This window comes from Denticeps clupeoides, chromosome 14 (assembly GCF_900700375.1).
Source record: "Denticeps clupeoides chromosome 14, fDenClu1.1, whole genome shotgun sequence".
Taxonomy (NCBI): Eukaryota; Metazoa; Chordata; class Actinopteri; order Clupeiformes; family Denticipitidae; genus Denticeps; species Denticeps clupeoides.
In genome coordinates this window covers 6338664-6362105 of record NC_041720.1, presented here as the reverse complement: position 1 = coordinate 6362105, position 23442 = coordinate 6338664, and the positions used below count along the sequence as shown (strand labels likewise).

General features: G+C 44.7%; 1 protein-coding gene across 10 annotated transcripts; it reads right to left on the bottom strand.

Moving 5' to 3' along the window:
- Window positions 1-498: 498 nt before the first annotated feature.
- map7b (microtubule-associated protein 7b) lies at window positions 499-22908 on the bottom strand. Of its 10 annotated transcripts, none has more exons than XM_028953163.1 (20): window positions 22787-22908; window positions 12785-12907; window positions 12467-12541; window positions 11951-12114; window positions 11140-11254; window positions 10740-10844; window positions 10313-10423; window positions 9781-9873; window positions 9080-9199; window positions 7447-7634; window positions 6845-6999; window positions 6301-6542; window positions 5931-6057; window positions 5387-5522; window positions 4662-4766; window positions 4446-4496; window positions 4298-4349; window positions 4167-4209; window positions 3587-3822; window positions 499-2073 (listed from the first exon to the last, which is right to left on the bottom strand). In XM_028953163.1, exons 1-20 carry the CDS (start codon window positions 22830-22832, stop codon window positions 2063-2065), a joined length of 2298 nt encoding a protein of 765 aa, XP_028808996.1. In that variant the 5' UTR covers window positions 22833-22908; the 3' UTR covers window positions 499-2062. The 10 variants fall into 10 exon arrangements, with proteins under 10 accessions (XP_028808996.1, XP_028808995.1, XP_028808994.1 ...); XM_028953162.1 differs by lacking the exon at window positions 22787-22908 and adding an exon at window positions 22523-22767; XM_028953161.1 differs by lacking the exon at window positions 22787-22908 and adding an exon at window positions 19713-19958 and having other exon boundaries at window positions 7447-7610.
- Window positions 22909-23442: the final 534 nt, after the last annotated feature.

Here is a 23442-nt window from a genome sequence, read left to right as displayed (position 1 = left end):
ATCTAATGTACTATTGTTTTATAGGTGTTTACATTTAGATTAATATTAGTGTAATTTTCCACTGGGGCAGTGGTGGCCTAGCGGTTAAGGAAGCTGCCCCGTAATGAGAATGTTGCCGGTTCGAATCCCGATCTGCCAGGGTGCCACTGAGCAAAGCACCGTCCCCACACACTGCTCCCCGGGCGCCTGTCATGGCTGCCCACTGCTCACTCAGGGTGATGGTTAAATGCAGAGGACAAATTTCACTGTGTGCACTGTGTGCTGTGCTGCTGTGTATCACATGTGACAATCACTTCACTTTACTTTAAATTCATATTTATGTGTAATCTTTTTATATTTTTTTCAATGCACTATGGGGGGTCTGTATGAAACCGCATTTCAAGACAAAGTTAACTGCTGTATGGACAATATATTCCTTTGAATCTTGAATGATAATTTCAAGAGTCACTGATGACTGTTATAATCATTATAAGAATAAAACAGATAGCAGAGCCAAAATGTCTTTTAGCAAACAAAATTTTATTAAATTAGACATTTCAATATGCTACAGATGGGAATATGGGAATAGAGCCTGATATGGGACTATGTTACTGGGTTAACAAGCGCTGAGCACGGGGAGTCGACGTCACATGACCTTGTCACCGCAGCCCCTGTCCTGTTCCCACAAACGGTGTAAAACAGGGTCAGAATCTGAAGCTCACATGTACGCCATTATATTGCAGTCTGGTCTGGTCCTGGGGGGCATTCCCTCGCCTTCTTTAAGACACTATGTGACACCTGGTTGACACACGTCCCATAACCTCGCTTGGCAGCCCCGTTATGCGAAAGATCCCAGCGCATTAAAAAAACAAAAAAGCAACATGAACTGGTCAGTGCACTTTCTCCATCAGCCTCATCCATTTCTCTCACACTGTGCCCACCCTCCTGGGAAACCCTTTCTGCCTACATTCCCATCCAGGTCCCCATGGTTTCTGCCCCCATGGGACCACGTCTGTGGGTAATCGAGTGCTGGATTTCCACTACACAGCAGAGACTAGCAGAGTCGATGTTCAGCGTTAGCCCTTTGATACAGCAGTCCGGGTCCATTGAATACACAGCTATACATACATACATTATGTCATTCTTTATATTGATATTCTTTTTAGATTTAGTCTGTTTCATTTTCCTTTAATTTTACAAGAGATGCATAGTTAATCCCTGCATTAATTCGAGGAGAAACGGGATTTTACTGTCTGTGGCTGGAGTCCTATGGTCCCGTGACACTGGGACTGTAAGAGAATGTGCGTTTGTGTGTGCGCGCATGCAACGGAACCTGGAACAGTTGTGTACAGGAGAGGAATGCTTCACAAATACAGCAACATTTCAGTTTATAGAAGCTTCTGTGTGTTTTTAAACTTGTTTCGGGTTCCAAGAGGAAGTTCACCCAGTGACCCCGCATGACCCCTCACAAGCCAAACAAGGCAAGACATTAGCAGCATAACTTCAGCACTCAGTTCCTCGGTTCCTTCAAGCATGGTCCTGATTGGACAGATAAAACATTTCAGAAAATCACTAATGAAGATCACAAGAGGGCGGAGCTTTTGGTTTTGGAACTCACATCACCACAGCAACATTAGCCCCAAAAATGGGGTAGGGAAAAAGATTTTTTAAAGCAGAACTAATAAAAAGAAATATATATATATATATATATTATTTTCACATGTACAGTTATTATGAAACTAATAAAGGTCAGTAGACTAAACACAAATCAGTCCTCGTCTTTTTTTTTTTTTTTTTTAATAGATCACTAATCCCCGACTGAACTGGCCTGGAGCGGCACAGCCCTGCAGCAGTGAGGAAGCATTCAAGTATTAGCAATCATAGTGCAGCACTCATTCACAATACACACACACTGATTCGTCCAATCAAATGCACTTCACTCTAGCGTCTCTCTCTCTCTCTTTTGTTTTCTATTTTTCTGGAGAGGTGGGTGAAGGGGGCGATGGAGAGAGATGTTGATACAGAGTTCTGTCTCCGTTTGACGGCAGGACCCTCCAATCCTCTCTCACAATGACAACTGATATCAGAGGACATCTGCATCAGAAGAGAGGGGGCAAAGAAAAAACAAAGGAGGTTAATTATGTCTCACTACAGCTAAAGAAATTTCGAAAAAACTAAATCAGTCCACCATGATAAGATAATAATAATAATAATAACTTATTAGTCCCACAAGTGGGAAATTTGCATTTTCACAGAAGAAAGTGGACAGTAGAAGATAAAAGCAGCAAAAATAAAAGAAAACTATACCAAAAGTACACTATACAAACAGTCTCAAAATATAAAGTGTATTGAAATAAATATAAAATGTACACTTGGATAAACAGAAAATCTGTATCTATATTACAGAATATTAGATACAGAAAATCTGTATCTAATATTAGGGGTGTTTAAATTAATCTTATAATCGATGCATCGCACTTGCAGATGTGGACGTTTCTGCTTCCATGCAGTGCAAATCAAAAGTGAAGTGATTGTCACATGTGATACACAGCAGCACGGTGCACACAGTGAAATTTGTCCTCTGCATTTAACCCATAACCTTGAGTGAGCAGTGGGCAGCCATGACAGGCGCCCGGGGAGCAGTGTGTGGGGACGGTGCTTTGCTCAGTGACACCTCTGTGGCACCTTGGCGGATCTGGATTCGAACCGGGATTCGAACTTCTGATTACAGGGGCCGCTTCCTTTACCGCTAGGCCACCACTGCCCCTAACTCGTATTTGAGCTTGATTTGAATCAAACCAGTGATTGGTCACACCTCTAATGAATTTATGTGTGTGTGTGTGTGTGAGATATATCTCTCTCTCTCTCTCTCAAACACACATTGCACATAAGAAAAACACTCAGATGTACTAGATGTGTGTGTTTGTTAGTCTATGTATGCGTGGTCAGCTGTTGTAGTGCGCCTGACAGCAGTTACCCAACAAGGATAACAGCTTGGCCACCATTCTGCTGTCACCCAGCAGAGATGCTGCTGCCCCAGCAGACCACACCATAAAAGATGGCTGGCGCCACCACAGAGTCATAAAAGGTCCTCGAAATAGCAGTTATGAGCCCAATCCAGTTTATTTATCTTCTCAATGCAAAGACCCTGGCTGTTCAGTGTTGTCAGTGGAAGATATTTGTTGATGCAGAAATCTACCACCAGCACCATAGTTTTTCCAGTGTTGATCTGGAAGTAGTTCTGCTATCACCAGTCCACAAAGTCCAGAGTCAGTTCTCTCTACCCACCGATTCTCAATGATATCATTGATGCATATTTGGAGAAATACAGCCATGGGAAAGCAGAAATAGCATCTGAATAAATCAGATCATCAGACAGCTGAAGCTCAAGGTTTCAGCCAAATGCAAGATGGACTCAATAGTGATGCAGCACGTCCAGTGTTCAGAATATAAATTTGCATGCATTTACTTCAGGAGGTTGGGGCAGCGAAGGTTACTTGAATGCTCACGTTTGTGCTCCATTCCTGAATATATATGGATATTGATATTGGGAAAAATAGCAATGATGATGATAATAACGGTGGTGGTGACTGTGATGAAGGCCCACCTGCTCTGTGCTGGCTCTGGCCGTTCTCTCTGAAGGCGATGCGGGGGCCCCTGCGTACCTCCTCAGCAATTTCCTCTTCCGCCTCTTCTGCCTCCTCCTCCTCTTCCTCCTCCTGCCCATCACCCTCAGCCCGGGCCATCTTAGATTCCATGGGAACCTCAATTACCTGTTCAAAAGCCTCCGTCTCTACAGGGATGCCGTTTTCACTGGGATGGGCCAGAGCCTGTGAACTCGGCCTTCGAGACAGAAGAGAGTTAATCAGTATGTTTGAGTGTGGTAATGATGCCACCAACATCTGAAAGTGAAAGTGAAGTGGCTGTCATTCTGAAACACTGCACACAACAAAATGTGTCCTCTGCATTTAACCCATCGCCTTAGTGCAGCCATGAAAGGCGCCCGGGGAGCAGTGTGTGGGGACAGTACTTTGCTACATTCCAAGTTTCTATCCACATTATTGTGTTTAATTTCCAGGTGTGGTGGAACATGGAAAGATGTAAGCTGTGCAGGACTGGCTGGTGACTCCTGGTCTAGAGGGTGTATTTCTATGCTCCCACTATAAACAACATGCGGCACACGTCACCTCTCTCCTGCCGTCTTGGTTAGTGGAGATTCTGGAAGAGACGCTGCATACAAAAAGAAGGCCGCAATGTTAGTACACACGCAAACCTGCTAAGTTATCTGAACGTACCTCCTGCAACCTTTCACTCATACCTGCTTCTGTCCTTTGGGGGCTGAAATCTCCATTCCTGTGTGGAGACAATCTCTAAAAAGGAAAAAAACACAGACGGTCAACATTACATAAGCTGTCCCATTCCACAACTGAACACCCTTGACACACACTTTCGAGCGAGGTGTGTACCTTCTCTGCAGGATCTGATCGCCGTGTCCTCTTCATGATCTCTTCCAGACGCTGGACAGACATTGGACAACATTAGCAACAAAGAGCTGGCGATGTCAAGAAGAGTAGGAAGTGTTTCTCATCACACCACCAGCTGTTCCACCACATAAAGTAAACTGGGGAAGCAGTCAGTGTGTATATGGTGCGTAGTGTGTATGTGAAATGAGTGTGTGTTACCTTCTTGCGCTCCAGGCGCTCAGCCTCTTCCCTCTGGAAGTGCTTCTCTCGTTCCTGACGAAGACGCTCCGCCTCCTCGCGCTGACGTGCCTCTTCTGCTTCTCTCTAAATTAACACAATTGACAGACAACAAAAGGAAGTTGTGAATAGTCTGTCCATCATGGTGCGGGCCTACGCTAAACTCTAAAGCGCGCCGGTATGCGTGGTAAAGCCGCCATTCCACGTGCGCAAATCACAACTGTTCTTGAAGGCCAGTGTTCCCTTCCGTGGTCTCAAAATAGAGGAATAAATATATAGGGTGGTAGTAGCCTAGTGGGTAACACACTCGCCTATGAACCAGGAGACCCGGGTTCGAATCCCACTTACTACCATTGTGTCCCTGAGCAAGACACTTAACCCTAAATTGCTCCAGGGGGGGACTGTCCCTGTAACTACTGACTGTAAGTCGCTCTGGATAAGGGCGTCTGATAAATGCTCTAAATGTAAATGTAAATGTAGAGAGGGTGAGTGTGAAGACGTAACAATACAGAAAATATCTGGTAGAATTAACTACTTCAAAGCTCACAGCTTTTAACACAGAATAAGTGGCTCACACGGCTGGGTGCTGTTCTACTGGCAACAGAAATGTCACCAACAAGTGCCACTGAGAAAAACAACCCCTACGGACAAGAGGCAGGTGGTGACTGAATATTTTTTTTTTTTTTTTATTATAGTTCTTGTCTCACCTGTTTCTGCAGGCGCAGAGCCTCCTCCCTCTCTCGCTCCTCCTCGGCTCGCCTCTCCTCCTCCTGCCTCCGCGCATCCTCCTCTCTCCTCGTGCGCTCCTCCGCTTTCCGCCGAGCCATCTCCTCCCTGCTGCGCCTGCACGTTACACGTAACACGTTACAGAAAAAAACAGTATCAAACTAATCGTGATACAAAGGGCAATATCACTGAAATACCTTAAATGCCTTAATGTCTAGTTTTGAGCTAAAATGTAGAGACTTGACACATTCTTATGCACAATAAGCCCCAATACTGGCACTTACATTAATAATTTAATAATAATATAATATTACAATAGAATTATTATACATTATTACATTTAAACTGACATTATAGCTGGAGAAACCACAAACAGGCATCCTTCAAATTCAAAAAGCTTTTTTGAACGGAGTACTTCGTTGAAGTTCTCTTTTAGTGTAGGACTAGGCTTAATCTATGAACCTGCGAAAAACAGCAACAAATTCACATGTGAGAGCCAAGACAGACAGAAGAAACCACACGGACCGTTCTGCCTCCTCCTGCTGCCTGCGTTCCTCTTCCTCCTTCTCCCGCTGCTCTCGGGCCTGCCTGCGCTTCTCCGCCAGGAGACGGGTCGCCTCTTCGGGGTCTGTAGTTCCAGCGGACCTAACTACTGACGAAAGAAGAGGGTTAAATCACCATTATTCCAAATGTGTAATGTAAAATGTGTTATGCTCAGACAGCTGACAATGAGGACCACAGAAATGCATTTGTTCATTGAAAGCTAAATTAAAAGCCCGTGACAAACAAACACAATCAATTTATAATCCTTATCACCAATAAAATTAAGATCACGCCTGTATTTGATAAGTCCACGACTAAAATTAAAATTTACAAAAGAATCAAGAATCGTTACTTGGCTCAGCTTTCGGGGGCTCCTTTTCCTCGCCTTCTCTGGCCTTCTCCTCCTCTTCCTCCTGGCTGCTCTCTGGTGCAGACCAAGTGGGACGCAGGTTCCCGGGAGAGAAGGGAGGGTTACCAGAAGTAGACGGAAGCGCGTCAACTGGGGAACTGGGCGGAGTAACGGAAGGCCGGCCCTCTTCAGGAGGTTTCGCAGGCTTCAAAATGGGGGTCTTCTGAGAGGGTTTAGAAGGTGGTCTAGAAATGAGAACATGATAAACAGTTACGCCAAAATCCTGTTTGGGGATATCTGAAACGTTCCTCATGGCTGATATTTAGTTGAGGATGATTAATTATGTCTGTGACGAGCACTGAACCCAAAAGATATAACAGAATTAAAAGTCTAGCTTTTGATGATTAGATCCCACAGTTTATTGACGAAAACATATATAGGGAAATATAAAAACATATAACAGATAGAGTTTTCAAAGCTGTGTTTGTGTGTGCTGAATTATTTTAAAAAATAAAAAGAAGGAGAATGCTCCGCCAGAGACAACCACCTTCCAGGAGAGGGCGCTGTGGACCTGCCAAGCTGGCCACCAGGGGAACGGGCTCTCTTGGTTTTGGTCTGTGTTGGTGGTTTGGTGCTGAGAGTGGGTTGAGTGGGAAAGGACAGGTTGCTCCAGGATTTTCTAACGTAGTCCTTCTGTTGCTTCTGTTCGAGAAGACACACAACATTATTGTTTACCAATGTTGCAGGTGAGCATACAATATATTGTGTGTGTAGTTACTGCGCTATACCAGCACTGCGCTACAACACTTAGTTGGTTTGTGTGTGTGTGTGTGTGTGACAGACAATATGTGCGTCAGTTCTATCTTTGTATTTGATGCGAGTTTGATAGAGGTCAGTGCCTCTAGATCTCAGCTCTAAATCGTTAATGACATAAGCCCTCACACACAGACAGATGGAGATTGAGAGGGAGCTGGAGTGTGTGTGTGTGTGTCATCTGGGGACACCAAATGAAATGACATCGAATCACACACTGAAGCATGTCTTCATGAGTGGAACACACACAGTCTTAAGTACACAGCAAGATTTTGTCTGTTCTATATACGGTGTATGTGTAGAACATATTAGGTTGAATGTCTTGCATTGTCCTACCGGGCAATTTGGGTTTTTCCAGCGAGGGGCAGAGTCAAAACCCGCATAGCCAGGCCTGGCTGGCCGCTCAGCGCTGAAGCCGGATCTGACTGGCCGATGTTGGTCGATGGCGCTACGGCATTGGAGGGACTTGAAGGACAGGGAGCTCATTGGATGACAGGACACTGAGCGGGGACAGACGGGCATCACTGCATTCACGTGTTGCATTCGTTCATTTCATTCGTTCGTTTTTAGGGGTAATGGCAAACCACGAGTAAGGAAGAAAGGATGATGGGTTGAGAATGAAGGAAGGAAAAAAGGAAGGAAGAAAGACGGGCTTCTGTTAAGACAGACTGGTGCAAGGGTACAGTAGATGTGGGCAAACTATCACTCTATAATGAACGTCTATGGCTAATCCATCCCATACAACCAATCCATTTTCCTCCACCCCCAGAAGAGGAAAATCTGGGTCAATATTATTTCAGAATACATTCAAAAGAAGTCTCAAGAAACTATTTCCAATGTACACAATTCATAGGGCCAGTGTGGTCACAAGCATGATCAATAATAAAAAAAATTATATACAGGGTGGGCCATTTATATGGATACACCTTATTAAATGGGAATGGTTGGTGACATTGAACACATTTTATAAGTGACTCATGAAAGAATAAAGTTACATTAAAACCAGCAGAAATTACCAATTTGATGTCACATGACCCTCTTCCTATTGAAAAAAACAAAAGTTGGATCCAATGGCCGACTATGGTCACCACCCATCTTGAAAAGTTTGCCCCCTCACATATACTAATGTGCCACAAACAGGACGTTAATATCACCAACCATTCCCATTTTATTTAGGTGTATCCATATAAATGGCCCACCCTGTATATTTCCTGAGCTTTTACAGCTTTTGCAGCTGGATTAACTGGATCATTGATTGCCAGAGCATGTTGGCATCTTATCACTGGGGTCAGGTAAGAATTAAAAAAAAAAAAAAAAAAAATGACATCACAGAAATGGCTAAACAGCCATTGGGGGGCTGAAGCCGATGTGATTTTTTTATAACTTCATTATTCAGACAGCACAAAATATTTTGATATGGAAACCATTTCTTAAACAAGCGATAAAGCAGCATGGACCCGGTAATTTACGTGCCTTTAGGAGACTTTTGCAACTGAGGACAGTGATGCAATTTACTCCACATTAAAGTCTACAGAAGCCACAAGCAATCAGAATTAAACAGAAACATCCCAAAGGCACAATACTTTAGTCGCAGCAGGTGAACATCCCTCATCCCCCCCTGAGGATTAAGCGGCGGGCTTTTTAATGCATGAACTGTGGTCTCCGCCTGCAGGCGTCGAAGTCCATCTGAAAATGTCTGGATTATATCATGTGTGCATGCACACCCTTCACAGCCAGATTATCAGAATGATGGTGTCCTCCGCAGCCAGATTATCTGTCAGGACCGGGCAGAGGATAATGCCGATCGGACTCCGGACTGCCTAAAGAGCGTGCCTGTGCCACGTGGCTCAGGAATTGTTTATGAAAAGCCAAATAGGTCAGGAAAGCCAAATATGGTGACCGGATTAGTGTATTTGGCAATGCACCGCCCTCATTAACAGCACCCCAGGAAGAAGTGCAGATTCTGTACCTGTGTCTCCTCCGGATAGAGACATAGCGCTGCGGCTACGCGCCAGATACGAGTGTGTTGGAGTCTGCAGACGGCTGACAACAGAATTCTCCCATGGCGTCAATGGCAGGCGCCGCTGACCTGTCACACACACACACACACACATATTAGGCAAATGTAGACACAACAAGAGATGAAACAGAACAGACATCCAAGCAACACACAAGCACACAATGGAAATGCAGTCAAGTTGTTATGACATCACATGCTTTGACACCATCCAGCCACACCCCCTTTCCATCCCAGGGACCATGACATAGTAACAGAATATGTGCATTAAGAACATGGGAAAAATGTGAGGTAAAGCCATGCATTATGGGTATTGTTGGAAGTGGAGGTGCAATGAGGCAAAATGTGAATGATGCACTGCACATGCCCATGAGAGACATACAAAACAATGAAATTCAACAAAATCTTTTCCCTCTCCCTCACCCAGACACACCCCCAGACACACACACACAGAAACCACAGACTTTGGCTGGAATAAATAAAAAATATAATGGACATTAAAGCTATGAATCTAAGACAATATTAAAATGTCTGTCTGTCTATTTCTATGACTAACATAGTTACAACAAAGACAGAAAAATTACTTCCAGCCCTGCCCAGTCTGTGTGTGTGTACATGGGTGTGTTTGTGTGCTCCTGGCCTCACAGCTACACCTGCATGCGTCTCGCCACGGTTCTTCTCCCAGTTGGGGCGGGGCTTGTTCAGTTTATTAATGATAGGAGAGGAGGTCGTCCGTTTCTGTAAGGCTGGAAAATGTGCGCACACAGAGAAAAAGACAAAAAAAAAACAACAACACGCGTTTCCTCGCATGTATTTAACACACACATAAGAGAAAACGAAGCACACATGTCCCTGTATGCACCATCCATTACAGGCTCACTGAGATGATCCTACTCATACACGGAGGAAAAGAAAGTGGCAAAAAAATAAAAAATCATAATGCATGTGTGTGTATAATAACCCAGTAATACACCTCATGTAATTTATTTTGGGGAAATACTAAATTTTTATTCCAAATATTATGGGTAGATACTATTTTTTCCATCGGCGTCTCTTTAGTTATTTGTGTTACAAAAGGCTGGGTGCATTGAGAAATATTCCTGTAATATTTTCACACTTTTAAAATATGCCTCTACCTTTGCATATTCTTTACAAGTTATTACACTGCTAGTGGGACCTACATACCTCTGTCTGGTGAATTTAAAAGCGTCGCTGAGGATGAGGACAGGCGTTTGCTTATGATTGGGTCTGTGTGCTTGGAAAGGTTCACTGTAGAAACCGACCTTCTGTCAGCGTCTGCAAAAGAAAACCAAAAAAAAAAACAAAAAAAAACACATAAATTAAAAGAGTGTGAGTACGGTTAGGTGCCAAGAAGCTAATACTAGCCTATTGACTAACTAAAAAGCTAAGCTAAAATTAGTCCTTGTTCCAATCAGTTCCACATTTATAACACTATGTAATTCAATGCTAGATATCCTTAATTTTAAGATTGTTCAGGAAAGTGATCCATTAGTATTTTTTTTCCTACATTAAGCAAAAATGGGGTGGGTCTATCATCTAACACCAACGCGCTACAGCGCTAAGGCTAATGGCTCTCAGTAGCAATATTCACACTGGGAGCGGAGGCCGTAGCAGCGGGACAGGCTGAAAGCACCCGGGAAGTGGTGCTCCAGACCCGCTAGGTCCAAAGGGTAAAGAAAAGCGGCCTCAAAGAGTCCTGCACCAGACAGGAGAAAAGAAAGGAAGAGAAAAGAAACTGAAACGAGCGAAAACGTGAGTGTGCGATACAATTAGCACCTAGCATTAGCCTGTTTGACAAGAAAAAAAAATGTAAAAATGCATGTAAATGCTCAAAAATGACCAGACTATGGGAGTGTGTACTTTTGTATGTCATATTTTGCAGTTAGAAAGCGAACAACTTTTGAAACATAATGCGTGCGTGTTTCAAGAAGAATATTACACATTTAGCAGAAATCTGTTACGCATTTGGCAATGTGTAAAAGCGCATGTACCTGTGGGATTAGAGGTGCTGGTGGTGAGGGAGCCTCCCCAGCTCCAGCGGTTTGGCTTCTGCTTTGCTCTCTGGCTCCTCTCCATAGTTCTCCTGATAACCGCCTCATAGTGGGCCTGAAACGCACATTCAATTCCGTTTACTTATCACAGGCGTGTTGAGCAGGGCTACAGCGATGGTAATCGCACTTGTGATCATCATCTGATGGACACTTTTTGCGATGAACCCTGTTTATTTACATCCTCAACATGAAAGTGAAGCGATTGTCATTATGAAATCACAGCACAGCACACGGTGAACACAACAAAATGTGTCTTCTGCTTTTAACCATCACCCTTGGTGAGCAACATGGATGTAATTAGCATTAGAACAAGGTGTGGGACTGAAATGGCAATAAATGTGACAACAATCACATCATAGACAACGTCCAGTCACATAATCAGCAGTTGTGATTTCTTCCATACTGAAGACAACATATCAATATTTAATTGTATTGTGATTTTTTGTGTGTGATTACCATCAAAACTGCATGTACTGTTTGTAGAAAACAACTAGCAACAAATGTGCATTTAGCAGGCTGGATGTACAATGTATGTAATAATCAGGATGTAACATCAATACCTATTCATAAAACTAAAATTAAGCATCAGAATTCATGTCATATCATTTGTACAGAGGATATATGTTACATGTAAGTGAACACAGGTGGCCTTATTATGAATAGTGTCACGAAATGAATGTCACAAACATCAAGAGACATGAATTATTAAGTTGGAGGAAGATCCACGTCTCTGTGGTCACAGGGCACGGACCTTCTCCTCCTCGAGTTTCTGCCGTCTCTTCTCCTCGACAGCGGCGCGCCTCATCTCCTCCCTCAGCCGCTGCTCCTCCAGCCTCTTCCTGCGCTCCTCCAGCTGCTTCTCATAGTGCTGCCGGGCCTTCTGCTCCCGCTGGAGCCACTGAGACTCGCGGGCCGCTGGGACACACACACACACACACACACACACACACACACACACACACAGTCAGTATACCACACCGTTGAAACACCAAACACATACAGAGGAACTGAGGGCCTCACGGCTCCTCTGTTACTCTGACCCCTTACGTAACCTGGGCACCATGACAACGAACGCTGACACCAGCGCTTTATGTAAGTCAGGGTGCTGCAGTTGTCACGGAAACCTGCCACATTTGCTTAGTCATGCGGCAAGACGAGAGCGAGTGGAGATATGGGAATGTTTGTGAAGTGTGCGTGAGAATTCGAGCAAAAGAAAGTGTGATAAGAGTGTGTGCTTGGAAGAGGACGCTCGTGTGAAAGATCGTACCAATCTGTTTTTCCCTCTCCTCCCTCCGTTCTCGGGCCAGCCTCTGCCTCTCATCGATCTTCAGTGCCAGGGGCTCTACACACACAGGTTTCTTGAGTTATGCATACGTTTGTGAAATAGTCTTGTTTTAATGCAGACATTAAGGTATCTAGATGTTCAAGTCTGATTAAACATTTGGTCCTAGTTTGTATATATGATTAGAGCAAGAAATTATTGGTCAAACTGTGATATTTGGCAAAAACAACAATATCCCCCCCCAACACACACACACACACACACACACACACACACACACATTTTTGCGACCAATATTTATACCTGGTTTATTCCCCACTGCAGTGTGTGTGCTGCTGCTGCTGGTGGTGGTGGTGATATGGGCGGAGCCAGACGAAGTGAGCTGACTGGCCGCTTTCTTCTCCGAAGAGGGATGGGTCTCTGAACCTTAACAGAAAATAAAAAGGAAAGAAAGAAAGTCAAGTACATAACTCCACGTGTTCATTCATAGTTTTGATGCCTTCATTGAGAATCTACCAATGTAAATAGTTGTGAAAATAAATAAATCGCATTGAATGAGAAGGTGTGTCCAAACGTGTGTACAACGCATCAGAAACAGAGCCACGGACGCCATGGAGGCTCCTACACCTTCATTCCTTCACTGCATAACGTCCAAACAAGCAAAACAGAACGATGATGCTGGTGCTGTATTTGACATGAAGGCTTTCATTTCAAAAGAATTTAGATGGGCAAACGTTTAAGGGGCTTGCAGAGAAATTCAGCTCCAGACGGATTACAAAGGAATGGGCACGGGGGAGGGAGGGAAAGCCAGTAAACTGGCCCTCGTGATGAGGATTAAGCTCGTTACCAAATGATTTCTGTTCTGACAACAGAGAAAAGCTGGCACTTCTGATAACACATAGGCGTTTCTAATGAAATGGCCACGAACCGTGCCAACCTTGTTACAGGTCCATATCGAGAGGGACAGGTAAAGGTACTTACTCCCCAGCGAGTTACTCTCAAAGGGCAGTGTGAGCAGTGCATGTGTGTGCTTCGAGTAATCTCTGGGGTTTGTGTGTGTGTGTGTGTGTGTGTTGAAAATGGGTGCAGAGTAATCTCAGAGGAGTGTGTGTTTGCGTTCACACACAATGTGCGCAGGGGACACTTGTCCTTGCTACATAGTCAGGCCAGAATACAAAAGATGTCAAAAACAATCCCTGATTTGAAATGTCAACACACACATCAAGTAGGATGTGTGTGTGTGGAGAGGGAGGGGTGGCTTAAGCGACACTGTGATCTCAGACTTGCAGTTAGAGGTGGGGGTTGGCGATTGGGTCACAAACAGATGGCCATACATATGAGTACGATCAAACGAGGGGTTGCACTCAGATTTTGGACAACACCGAGGGAGTGTTTGTTTACACACACACACACACACACACACACACACACACACACACACACACACAAACACACTCTGAGAGAATTTTATTAAATCACATCAGATGGGCCAGTGGTGGCCGAGTGGTTAAGGAAGCGGACCCGTACTCAGAAGGTTGCCGGTTCGAATCCCGATCCGCCAAGGTGCCACTGAGCAAAGCGCCTGTCATGGCTGGCCACTGCTAACCAAGGGTGATGGTTATAAGCAGAGGACACATTTCGTTGTGTCACCAGGTGCTGTGCTGTGTATCACAATCACTTCACTTTCGCTTTTTTTCCCCACTTCAGATCAGAATAAAATGTCTCGCAGTCATTACCGGTTTGATGGGAGGTGAATTGTGTTCCTTGGCATTTCAGTAAGTTCTCCCATTTAATGGAATGTTGGTAGTTTAATAAGCTAACAGTTAACTATCTGATTCTGTTTGCGGGTCACTAGTAACCATAAGAAGTTCATAGAAATAATTTGACATGTCCTCAAAATAACACACAAAAAAAAACAAAAAAAAAAACACACAAAACCACTTTATTATGAATAAATAAAAAAAAAAAAATCCAATATGACATGACAATGCTTCAATTACATACAATTATCTTCTGTTGTATTGCTATTTTATGCAAAAGCATTTTCTGCCAATTTGACACGTTTCAGCCCTGAGTTTTACGTTGTTTCTGCACAGTAGCAACATGGCTGCCCAACACTGTACCCTATGGAGACTGGTGCACCACGTTAACCTTGAAGCTACGTTGTCTGCCAGCAGTAGGCCAGACAGAATCGAGTTACTACAGAGTTCTTGTTTGTAGTCATAGGGCAGCAAACTGCACTGAATTGTGGCGTGACAGAGAGGGGAGCCAACATGGCTGCCTGGCCCAGTTTCCCTGTTCAAATGGCCCTTAAGGGACACTTCATTGTGAAACACTGCAGCACGTGGTGACACAACGAAATGGTTTTTGCAGTGGTGGCCTGGCGGTTAAGGAAGGTTGCCGGTTCGAATTCCGTTCCGCCAAGGTCCCACTGAGCAAAGCACCGTCCCCACACACTGCTCCCTGGGCGCCTGTCATGGCTGCCCACTGCTCACCAAGGGTGATGGGTTAAAAGCAGAGGACACGTTTTGTTGTGTCACCGTATGCTGTGCTGTGTTTCACAATGACAATCACTTCACTTTTACATGTTTTGTTTGCCATAAATGTTATGCTTGCCCTGCCTGTGTCTCATGATTTTGCACTTTATGTTGCCCGGATTGTCGATGTGTATTTTATGTCTGTATGTAACACGTAGCACCAAGTTCAGGAGAAACGTTATTTCGTTTCACTATGTACTAATATGTCACTATGTCTAATATGTATAAAGCTGAAATGACAATGAAGCTCAACTTGAACTTGAAACTTAAAGTGAGGTGCTGGTGTACTATAAATAAGCGATTCTGACATGGGAAGCCATCTCCAGTAGGGGTGTTGAAATAATTGATGCACCGCGATGCAGACATTGATGATTCTATATCGATTATATTATGATGATATAATATCATATGGTGATTTTCTGATGGTGGCATAAAAAGTCGAGTTACAGAGCAGCGTCGTTAGTGACTGTGGCTGCCTGATCGGAGTACAGCGACGGTCCAGAGTAAAGCCTTGTCCACTGCGTTCACTTGACGCTGTTGACGCGGGATTTGGACAGTGTTTATTTGAAGTCATCCAAACGCTGGCGCTGGACGCTTGTATGGACGCTATGATCTGCTCCAATAAGAAGAAAAACAGTCACCGGTCAGTCCACTCACCTGACCCCACGAACGCCAGAAAAATGCCTCGTTCAGACGACGTATTTGGAAACATAATTTGATGTAAAAAGATGATGGGATGCAATCGAGGCATGGACAAACGTAAATGAGTCATGAGACCAGTGAGTTTAATGACTATCTAGACCGAACGCTCCTGTAAACTTACCCTGCAGGTCGGATATTTAAATTTGCTGCTTCTAAAATAATTGATATTAACTAAAGCGCGGGGCAAAGCTTATATAATAAAAGGAGTTGGGCGTGGTGCAGTGAACTCAGGCTTAAAGTCGGGCATGCAGGTAAGCCAGTCTGAAAGCCGAAACAATTTGAAGATGACATATAAAGATGCAGCATGTTGGGCGTGGTCAGTAGTTTGCTTAAATTGAAGTGCTGATAATCTATCTGCACATTTGGTTTAGTATTGGACACTGCACAACTTTGACATTTATAGTTACAGTATTTATCAGATCCCCCCTATTCAGAGTGACTTACAAATCAGTAGTAACAGGGACACAATGGTAGTAAGTGGGATTTGAACCTGAGTCTTCTGGCTTATAGGCGAGTGTGTTACTCACTAGGCTACTACCACCCAACTGTGTGACATTTTTAAAGAAGTGGATTGAAATCATTGTGTATGAAGCAGTCATCTCTATAGGCTCCTCCCTTTTTCAAAAAACATCATTAAGGTTCATCTTCTGGGTGCCAGGAGTCATTAAACCAACAAAAGACACCTCTCCAAGATGTAGATAACTAGCAATGACTTTTAATCCAGCGTGTGGGTGAAAATGTAGGATTAAAGATTAATCCTACATTACTTTAGGTGCAAAGTAGGCAGAAAATAAATCCTTCTTAACAAAAAAAATAATAAAATAAATAAATAATAATATTTATTTGTACTGTAAATTCAATCTATGAGGGCCTAAAGCAATTTCACACTTCAACAAGCCACACCTTCACAGTAGGGTTTCTGGGAAATGTTGTCTTCATGGGTCTTTTTTAATTATTAAAAAACACAGACACAGATTAGACCTCGATCCATAGGAACTGGCAGACAAGTGTGTGCATGCGCACACACACACACACACACACAAAAAAAAAACCTCTGCATTGTTCCCATGGATCTAGGTTAAGGAGGATTTAGCCGGGTATCCAGAAGGATCTTTTCCATTCAACACACACACACACACACACACACACACACACACAGACTATAAAGTCAGTCCTATAGAAACACTAAGATAAATGAAAGTGAATGTAATTATATTCCAGATCCTGTACAGACGGTGTACAGATTTCCAGTAGGTCTGTAATAAAGCTGAGCAAACAACTGAGCAAACAAAAGTCATGAGCCCTCGTACGCACACACACACACACACACACACACACTTGACTTCTAATCAAAAGTTCAACTTGGCATTGTCACCCATTAATTAATTAAATTCAATTAAACGACACACACACATAGCTGTAGCACGCCCAACAAAACGATTGTGACACGCCGATATACTTTTGAGCGTTACACAGAAAAGGCTAAACTACCGACTGCATGACAGATTAGTGCGTGTGCGACTGTGATTAGTGTGTCGTCGTGGGTGTGTGTTTGTGACATGGGAGGGTGTTCTAGGTCCGCAGACTAAGAAGCTTATTTTTTTTTTGGGGGGGGGGTTGTGCCCAAACACACACTCAACTCCTACAACATGCATGATAATGAGCTGACTGGAAGTTTTACTTCATTTAAGAATGTTAACAATCATCATTTTTAATGGCCTTTGACCAGTTAACTGAGGGACCAATCAGAGAAATTATATTTACCAGCAAATACAATACACTGACACACATTCACACATACACACACACACACCTAAACTAAACAAAGGCTGTGTAAACACACACACAGCTGACACAGCCCCACCCTTCCTGACACAGGATCACATGACCCAGACACACCCCTGACATCCAGTCTGTCCTGTCAGTCACATGTCAAACTGCGGGCGAGTTTACGGTTGACCGCGCAGGAGAAAACCTACCGATAACCATTCCTATCTGGATATCAGTCTACACAATGGATAAAGTACGTGGGTATGGAAATAGTATGGAAATAGAAGTGCTAGTAGCCTGGGGGGGTAACACATTCACCTATGAACCAGAAGACCGAGGTTCAAATCCCACTAACTACCATTGTGTCCCTGAGCAAGACACTTAACCCTAAGTTGGTCCAGGGGGGACTGTCCCTGTAACTACTACTGATTGTAAGTCGCTCTGGATAAGGGCGTCTGGTAAATGTAAAGTATGGATAAAGTATTGATATGTATGGAAAATAGTATGGATAAACTTCAACTTCCGTCATCCATTGTTTGACAACCTTCAAATTGTTATTCTTATTCCATGCTCATTATTTACTTAAACGAACACTGGGCAAACACTGGATTCAAGATCATTTTGGGAAGTCCGATCATTTCGCGCTGAGAAACTCAATGAACAGAGTTACAAGCTATTAAATTAAAACCACCTACTAAACACAGAGCAACTCACTCTTTTGTCACCAAAAGAGTTCTGACCAGTCAAGTCATGGACCTCTGAAGATCCACCAAGATGAAAAAGCAGCAAATCCTTCAGACCCTTCAGCACAGTTATGAGAAGGTGCCTCAGATGCCCGATTGGACTGAGATCTGGAGAACTCCGATGCCACGTCAACACCTTGAAGTCTTAACCATGTTCTTCAAACCATTCCAGAAGAAGTTAAACGAGGTCACTGCCACCAAACCAACAACTTTTAGGTGGTGTGTGGACCTCCACATGAATTCCAGGACCAAGATCAACGTAATCTTAAAATTATTTTTTTTTAACTTTTATATCGGCCTTTCTGTATCTGAAATCTCTTTCCCAAATCAAGCCTTGGTGCAGAATTACAGCCACTTTGATCCAGTCCCACAATGAGATTTCCCCAGGATGCGCCGTTTCGGTGTGTGTAGCTTAAAATGAGGAGATGAGGAGGAGTGAAGTGAGTCATGGAAATTAAGTCATCAGCACCGTTCACCGACCACAATGTTTACCGTAACCTTCCCCCTTATTACGACATAAGGGGACAAATTCCAGATCCGACCATCTGAGCTGCCACTCTTTGAACGATGAAGCAGAATGACCAAACACTCTTTATACATATCGCCATTTCTAGCCACTGCAGGACCACAGACAGGCTTGGGGAACTCGTGTTAATGTTAAATAATCTCACAAAGTGACATTTTCATGTCATGATATGTGAGAAGGAGAATCAGACCAGGCCATCGTCTCTAACTGCTATATGGTCACATGACTACTCTCATCCAGAAGTGGTGGACGAGGGTCACGTCTTTCATCGACCAGCTTTAAGGTTTTCACCACAGAAACTCTGTCTGGGATCAGACCAAACACACACACACACACACCACTGTTCCACAACCCTGGAACGACCAGCAACAACTGCAGTACTGGAGATACTATGACCCAGCAGTCTAGCCATCATGATCTGGTCCTTTTCAATGTCCCTCGCATCCAATACTCACCCCTCTTAACGTGGGAAGTGATGAGAATCACACTGTGGACGTAGCAGGTGTGAAGAACATCATTAACAGCAGTTAAAAGTGGCTCAACCTGACCGAGAAGTAGAACATCGTTAGTTCCCAACCCACTCGGACAGAACGCCGCCTTGCATGTGTGTCACTCCGTTCTATTTACGGCCCCAGCAGGCGTGCTAAAGGACGTGGCGGACTACAGGCCGTGTCCCCATCACTGTTCAGCGGGACGCTGGTCCACAGTCGCTGTGCACCCGGGGTCTAGGCGACAGACAGTTATAGAACAGAGACGCTGGTACGGTGCTGCGTGTGGCCGGTGACCCTTTCCGGTGGAAAATCCATCGTGTGACGGGCTGTCATCGTGTCGCACGTCTCACGTTTCCCAGGTCGCGTTGGACAGGACGCACACACACACACACTATATAACCAATACACAGTCCCAATCCAGTAGTTTACATCCCTCAGTCGTGCACCCTCTCCTCCCCGTACCTCTCCTCCGCCGGCCCCGGCGTTTGCGCTGGCACTCCTCTTCCTCAGCGATGGTGGAGAGGGCAGGAAGGGCTGACCGGCCAAGCCCCCGCCTCGCCATGGCAACATCCTGACACCAGAATGCCCGCCCACCGTTCTACCCGCGCGCGTGTGTGTGTGTGTGTGTGTGTATAATAGACAGAGGGGAAGAAGATACGTCTGCTCGCAGAAGTCCCCCGAAGAGCTAAAGTTGCTAACGTTAGCCTGCAAACTGAGCGTGCCCAGTAGGGCGAGGGAGAGAGAGTGAGTGAGAGAGGGAGGGAATTAAAGAGACAGCATTTTCTAACACGCACAACATAAAGATGCTGTTACTCTCCCGTTACTCCGAGCATTTCTACTCAGCGATGTAAGCACAATAAATGATGAAAGAAATGAATAAAACATCCACCTTCTCTCCCTATCACACACACTGAGTGTCACAAACACACACACACACACACTTCTCTCTTTTCTTCTAAAATATTCAGAACAGAACACAGGGGAGATAAAACCTCTGTCTTTGTGGCTGCCATGACGACAGAGGAAAGCAGAACAGGTCTGAAAAGGTGTTAAAAATTAATAAATAAAGTACATTTACATTTTACAGCATTTATCAGACGCCCTTATCCAGAGCGACTTACAGTCAGTAGTTACAGGGACAGTCCCCCCTGGACCAACTTAAGGTTAAGTGTCTTGCTCAGGGACACAATGGTAGTAAGTGGGATTTGAACCTGGGTCTTCTGGTTCATAGACGAGTGTGTTACCCACTAGGCTACTACCACCTTGTAAAGTGGGTCTGTCCCCCTTACACACAGTTACTCCATCACTGGTCAGCACTTACCCTACACTTCTCTAGCTCAAGCATAATTTACCTCACATACTGGATCTTACATTTACAGTATTTATCAGATGCCCTTACTCAGAGTGATTGATGAATCAGTAGTGACAGGGACAGTCCCCCCCCTGGAGACACTCAGGGTTAAGTGTCTTCCTCAGGGACACAATGGTAGTAAGTGGGGTTTGAACCTGGGACTTCCCTCCTTAATACCTGCTCATATGCATATACAGTACAGGTCAAAGTTTGGACACACAACACCACATGTGTTCATTCATAGTTCTGATGCCTTCAGTGAGAATCTACCAACGTAAATGATCATGAAAATAAAGAAAACACGTTGAATGAGAAGCTGTGTCCAAACTTTCGGCCTGTACTGTATATGTTGTATATTTTATTACATGGCTCAAGCATTCCAACGCACGTGCATTGTGTATATGACAAATAAAAACGTGAAACCGAAACACCGAAAAGCTATAAAATCTAACCTGTGTGTTGGTTTAGAGCGGTTCAGACAGAAAGAAAGCCCCTTTTATTTTACCATATAATAATAATAAGATAAGACGATCCTTTATTAGTATTGTACTTAAGCAAGAGAAGAGGCAGAATGACCTGCTCTCCCTCCACCCTGCTGCCCCGGAGGACGTAGATCAGTGTCCTCTACACAAAAACCGTCCGTAACCAAGCAACACGATCCAGCATGCAGGATGTAGGGAGGCAAAAAGTTTACAAAGCAAACATCTCCACTCAATACAAGCCAAGTGTGTGTTTATTAAAGGCTTCTTTATTAAGATATTATCCACACCAGCCAGACCCCGAGCACAGCCCTGCTACTCCAACGTATCTTACGAATGAACTTTACCAGATCATTTTCGGTAGGCCGGATCGGCGAGCACGATGTGCAAATTGTTCTAAAAGACAGGGAGTGAGACAGAAGCCAGCAGTGCTGTTGCTCGGGACGATCCGTGGAAAGACTTTTAAACCGATTTACAGGCCGAATCCTGCTGGATCTCGGCCTCCTGATCTACCTCTTTCTCTCTACGCGCACACACACACACGAAACGGACAGACCGGAACCCGATTACACAACACCGTCTTCTCCACAGCGTCACTCCTGACCCCAGACGGAGCGGCTGCCACTTCACGGTAAACAACTCACAAATAACGCACAAAGCTTCTCGCTGTGAGACTCAGACGCGCGTACACACCTTGTCGCTTGCACGGTGAGGGAAAGGACCTTGGCCCGACACACACACACACACCCCTTCACGAACCAGAGAGAAACAAGACGGGACGTCTGATGGCACCTGTTCTGAAACACCGACTTATTTCACGAACGTCATCTTCATTAAAGCAGGCGCCGTGTACACGGGAGAGGAGGAAAAAACATAAAACACGATGCCGACGAAAGACCCATAATCAGGTCCCAGCACCCATTAAACCGCCGCCGCACGGCCCGGATTAAAGTGACCTTTGACCCCCGTCAGCACTGCTGCTCTTCACAGTTAAATATTCATACGAAAGAGCGTAGCCTACAATTGACAAAATTTTCACAAGAACCACTAACAATATTTAAAATAATAATAATTCTGCGCTCAATTCTAAAAACATTCAGGAAACTGGAAAATGTCTTTATTACCATAACATCCAAAATGTTAATAAGCAATACAAATAAAGGGTCCTTAGAAATATGCTAATTCGCACACGTCTGACTCCTTAATCCATCCTCAAATCACCATGGCTACACATGGCTTGCAATCACAAAATGGTTTATGAAAAATAAATGAATTGTTATCTGACGTCACCAAATCCAGAGAAGCAATTTCTATTTCGCCACGATGAGCAGTGTATGTGTAAATAAGAGGCGTGAATAGACGATATGCGCAGTAGGCAAAAAAAAAAGCGCGATTATTATCATTATTAATAATACAAATATTTCCGACGCGGCGAAACGTACAACAGGTGTCCCGCGAGGTCCACCGGGACCGGGCCCAACTCCGCCGCTGGAACAGGTTCATCCGTCCGCTTTAATCCCTCTCCCGTGACCGGGATCTGGCATTCTCGGAAACCAATATTAGGAATAATATCCCGGAAAACTCGGTAATTCCCGGCATCGCGCTGCCCGGCGTCGCAGCGCCACTCCGGGGGGAGAAAAGTTGTCCGGCGACGAAAATAAAACCCGAGCCGGCGCGCAGTTGGCCGGCGGGATCGGGCCACTCACCCCGGGTCGCGGTGGCGGACGCGTCGCTGCCGTCCTGCTCCGCCATTTCTCCTGACGTCAGCTGAGAGGATTAGCCGCGCTCGCCCGCCCGCCCGCACCGAGTACAAATTAAAAAAAAAAAAAAAAAAAAAAAAAGAAAAAGTCCCGGGAGTCGCGCAGCGCGCCGCCGGCCGCCTGGCGGACAGGTGGGGGAGGACAGCCGCTCCGCGCACTACGGCAAGCCGGTGTGACATTTATACACGTTTATACAGAGAATAATAAAAAAAAAAAAAAAAAAAAAAAGTGAAGTGATTGTCACATGTGATACACAGCAGCACAGCACACGGTGCACACAGTGAAATTTGTCCGCTGCATTTAACCCATCACCCTGAGTGAGCAGTGGGCAGCCATGACAAGCGCCCGGGGAGCAGTGTGTGGGGACGGTGCTTTTGCTCAGTGACACCTTGGCGGCTCGGGATTTGAACCAGCAACCTTCTGACTACGGGGCCGCTTCCTTAACCGCTAGGCCACCACTGCCCCACACTTGCAGTGTGCAGTGTGCTTCCAGTGGCAGTGGGTGGCCTAGCGGTTAAGGAAGCGGCCCCGTAATTAGAAGGTTGCCGGTTCGAATCCCGATCCGCCAAGGTACCACTGAGGTGCCACTGAGCAAAGCACCG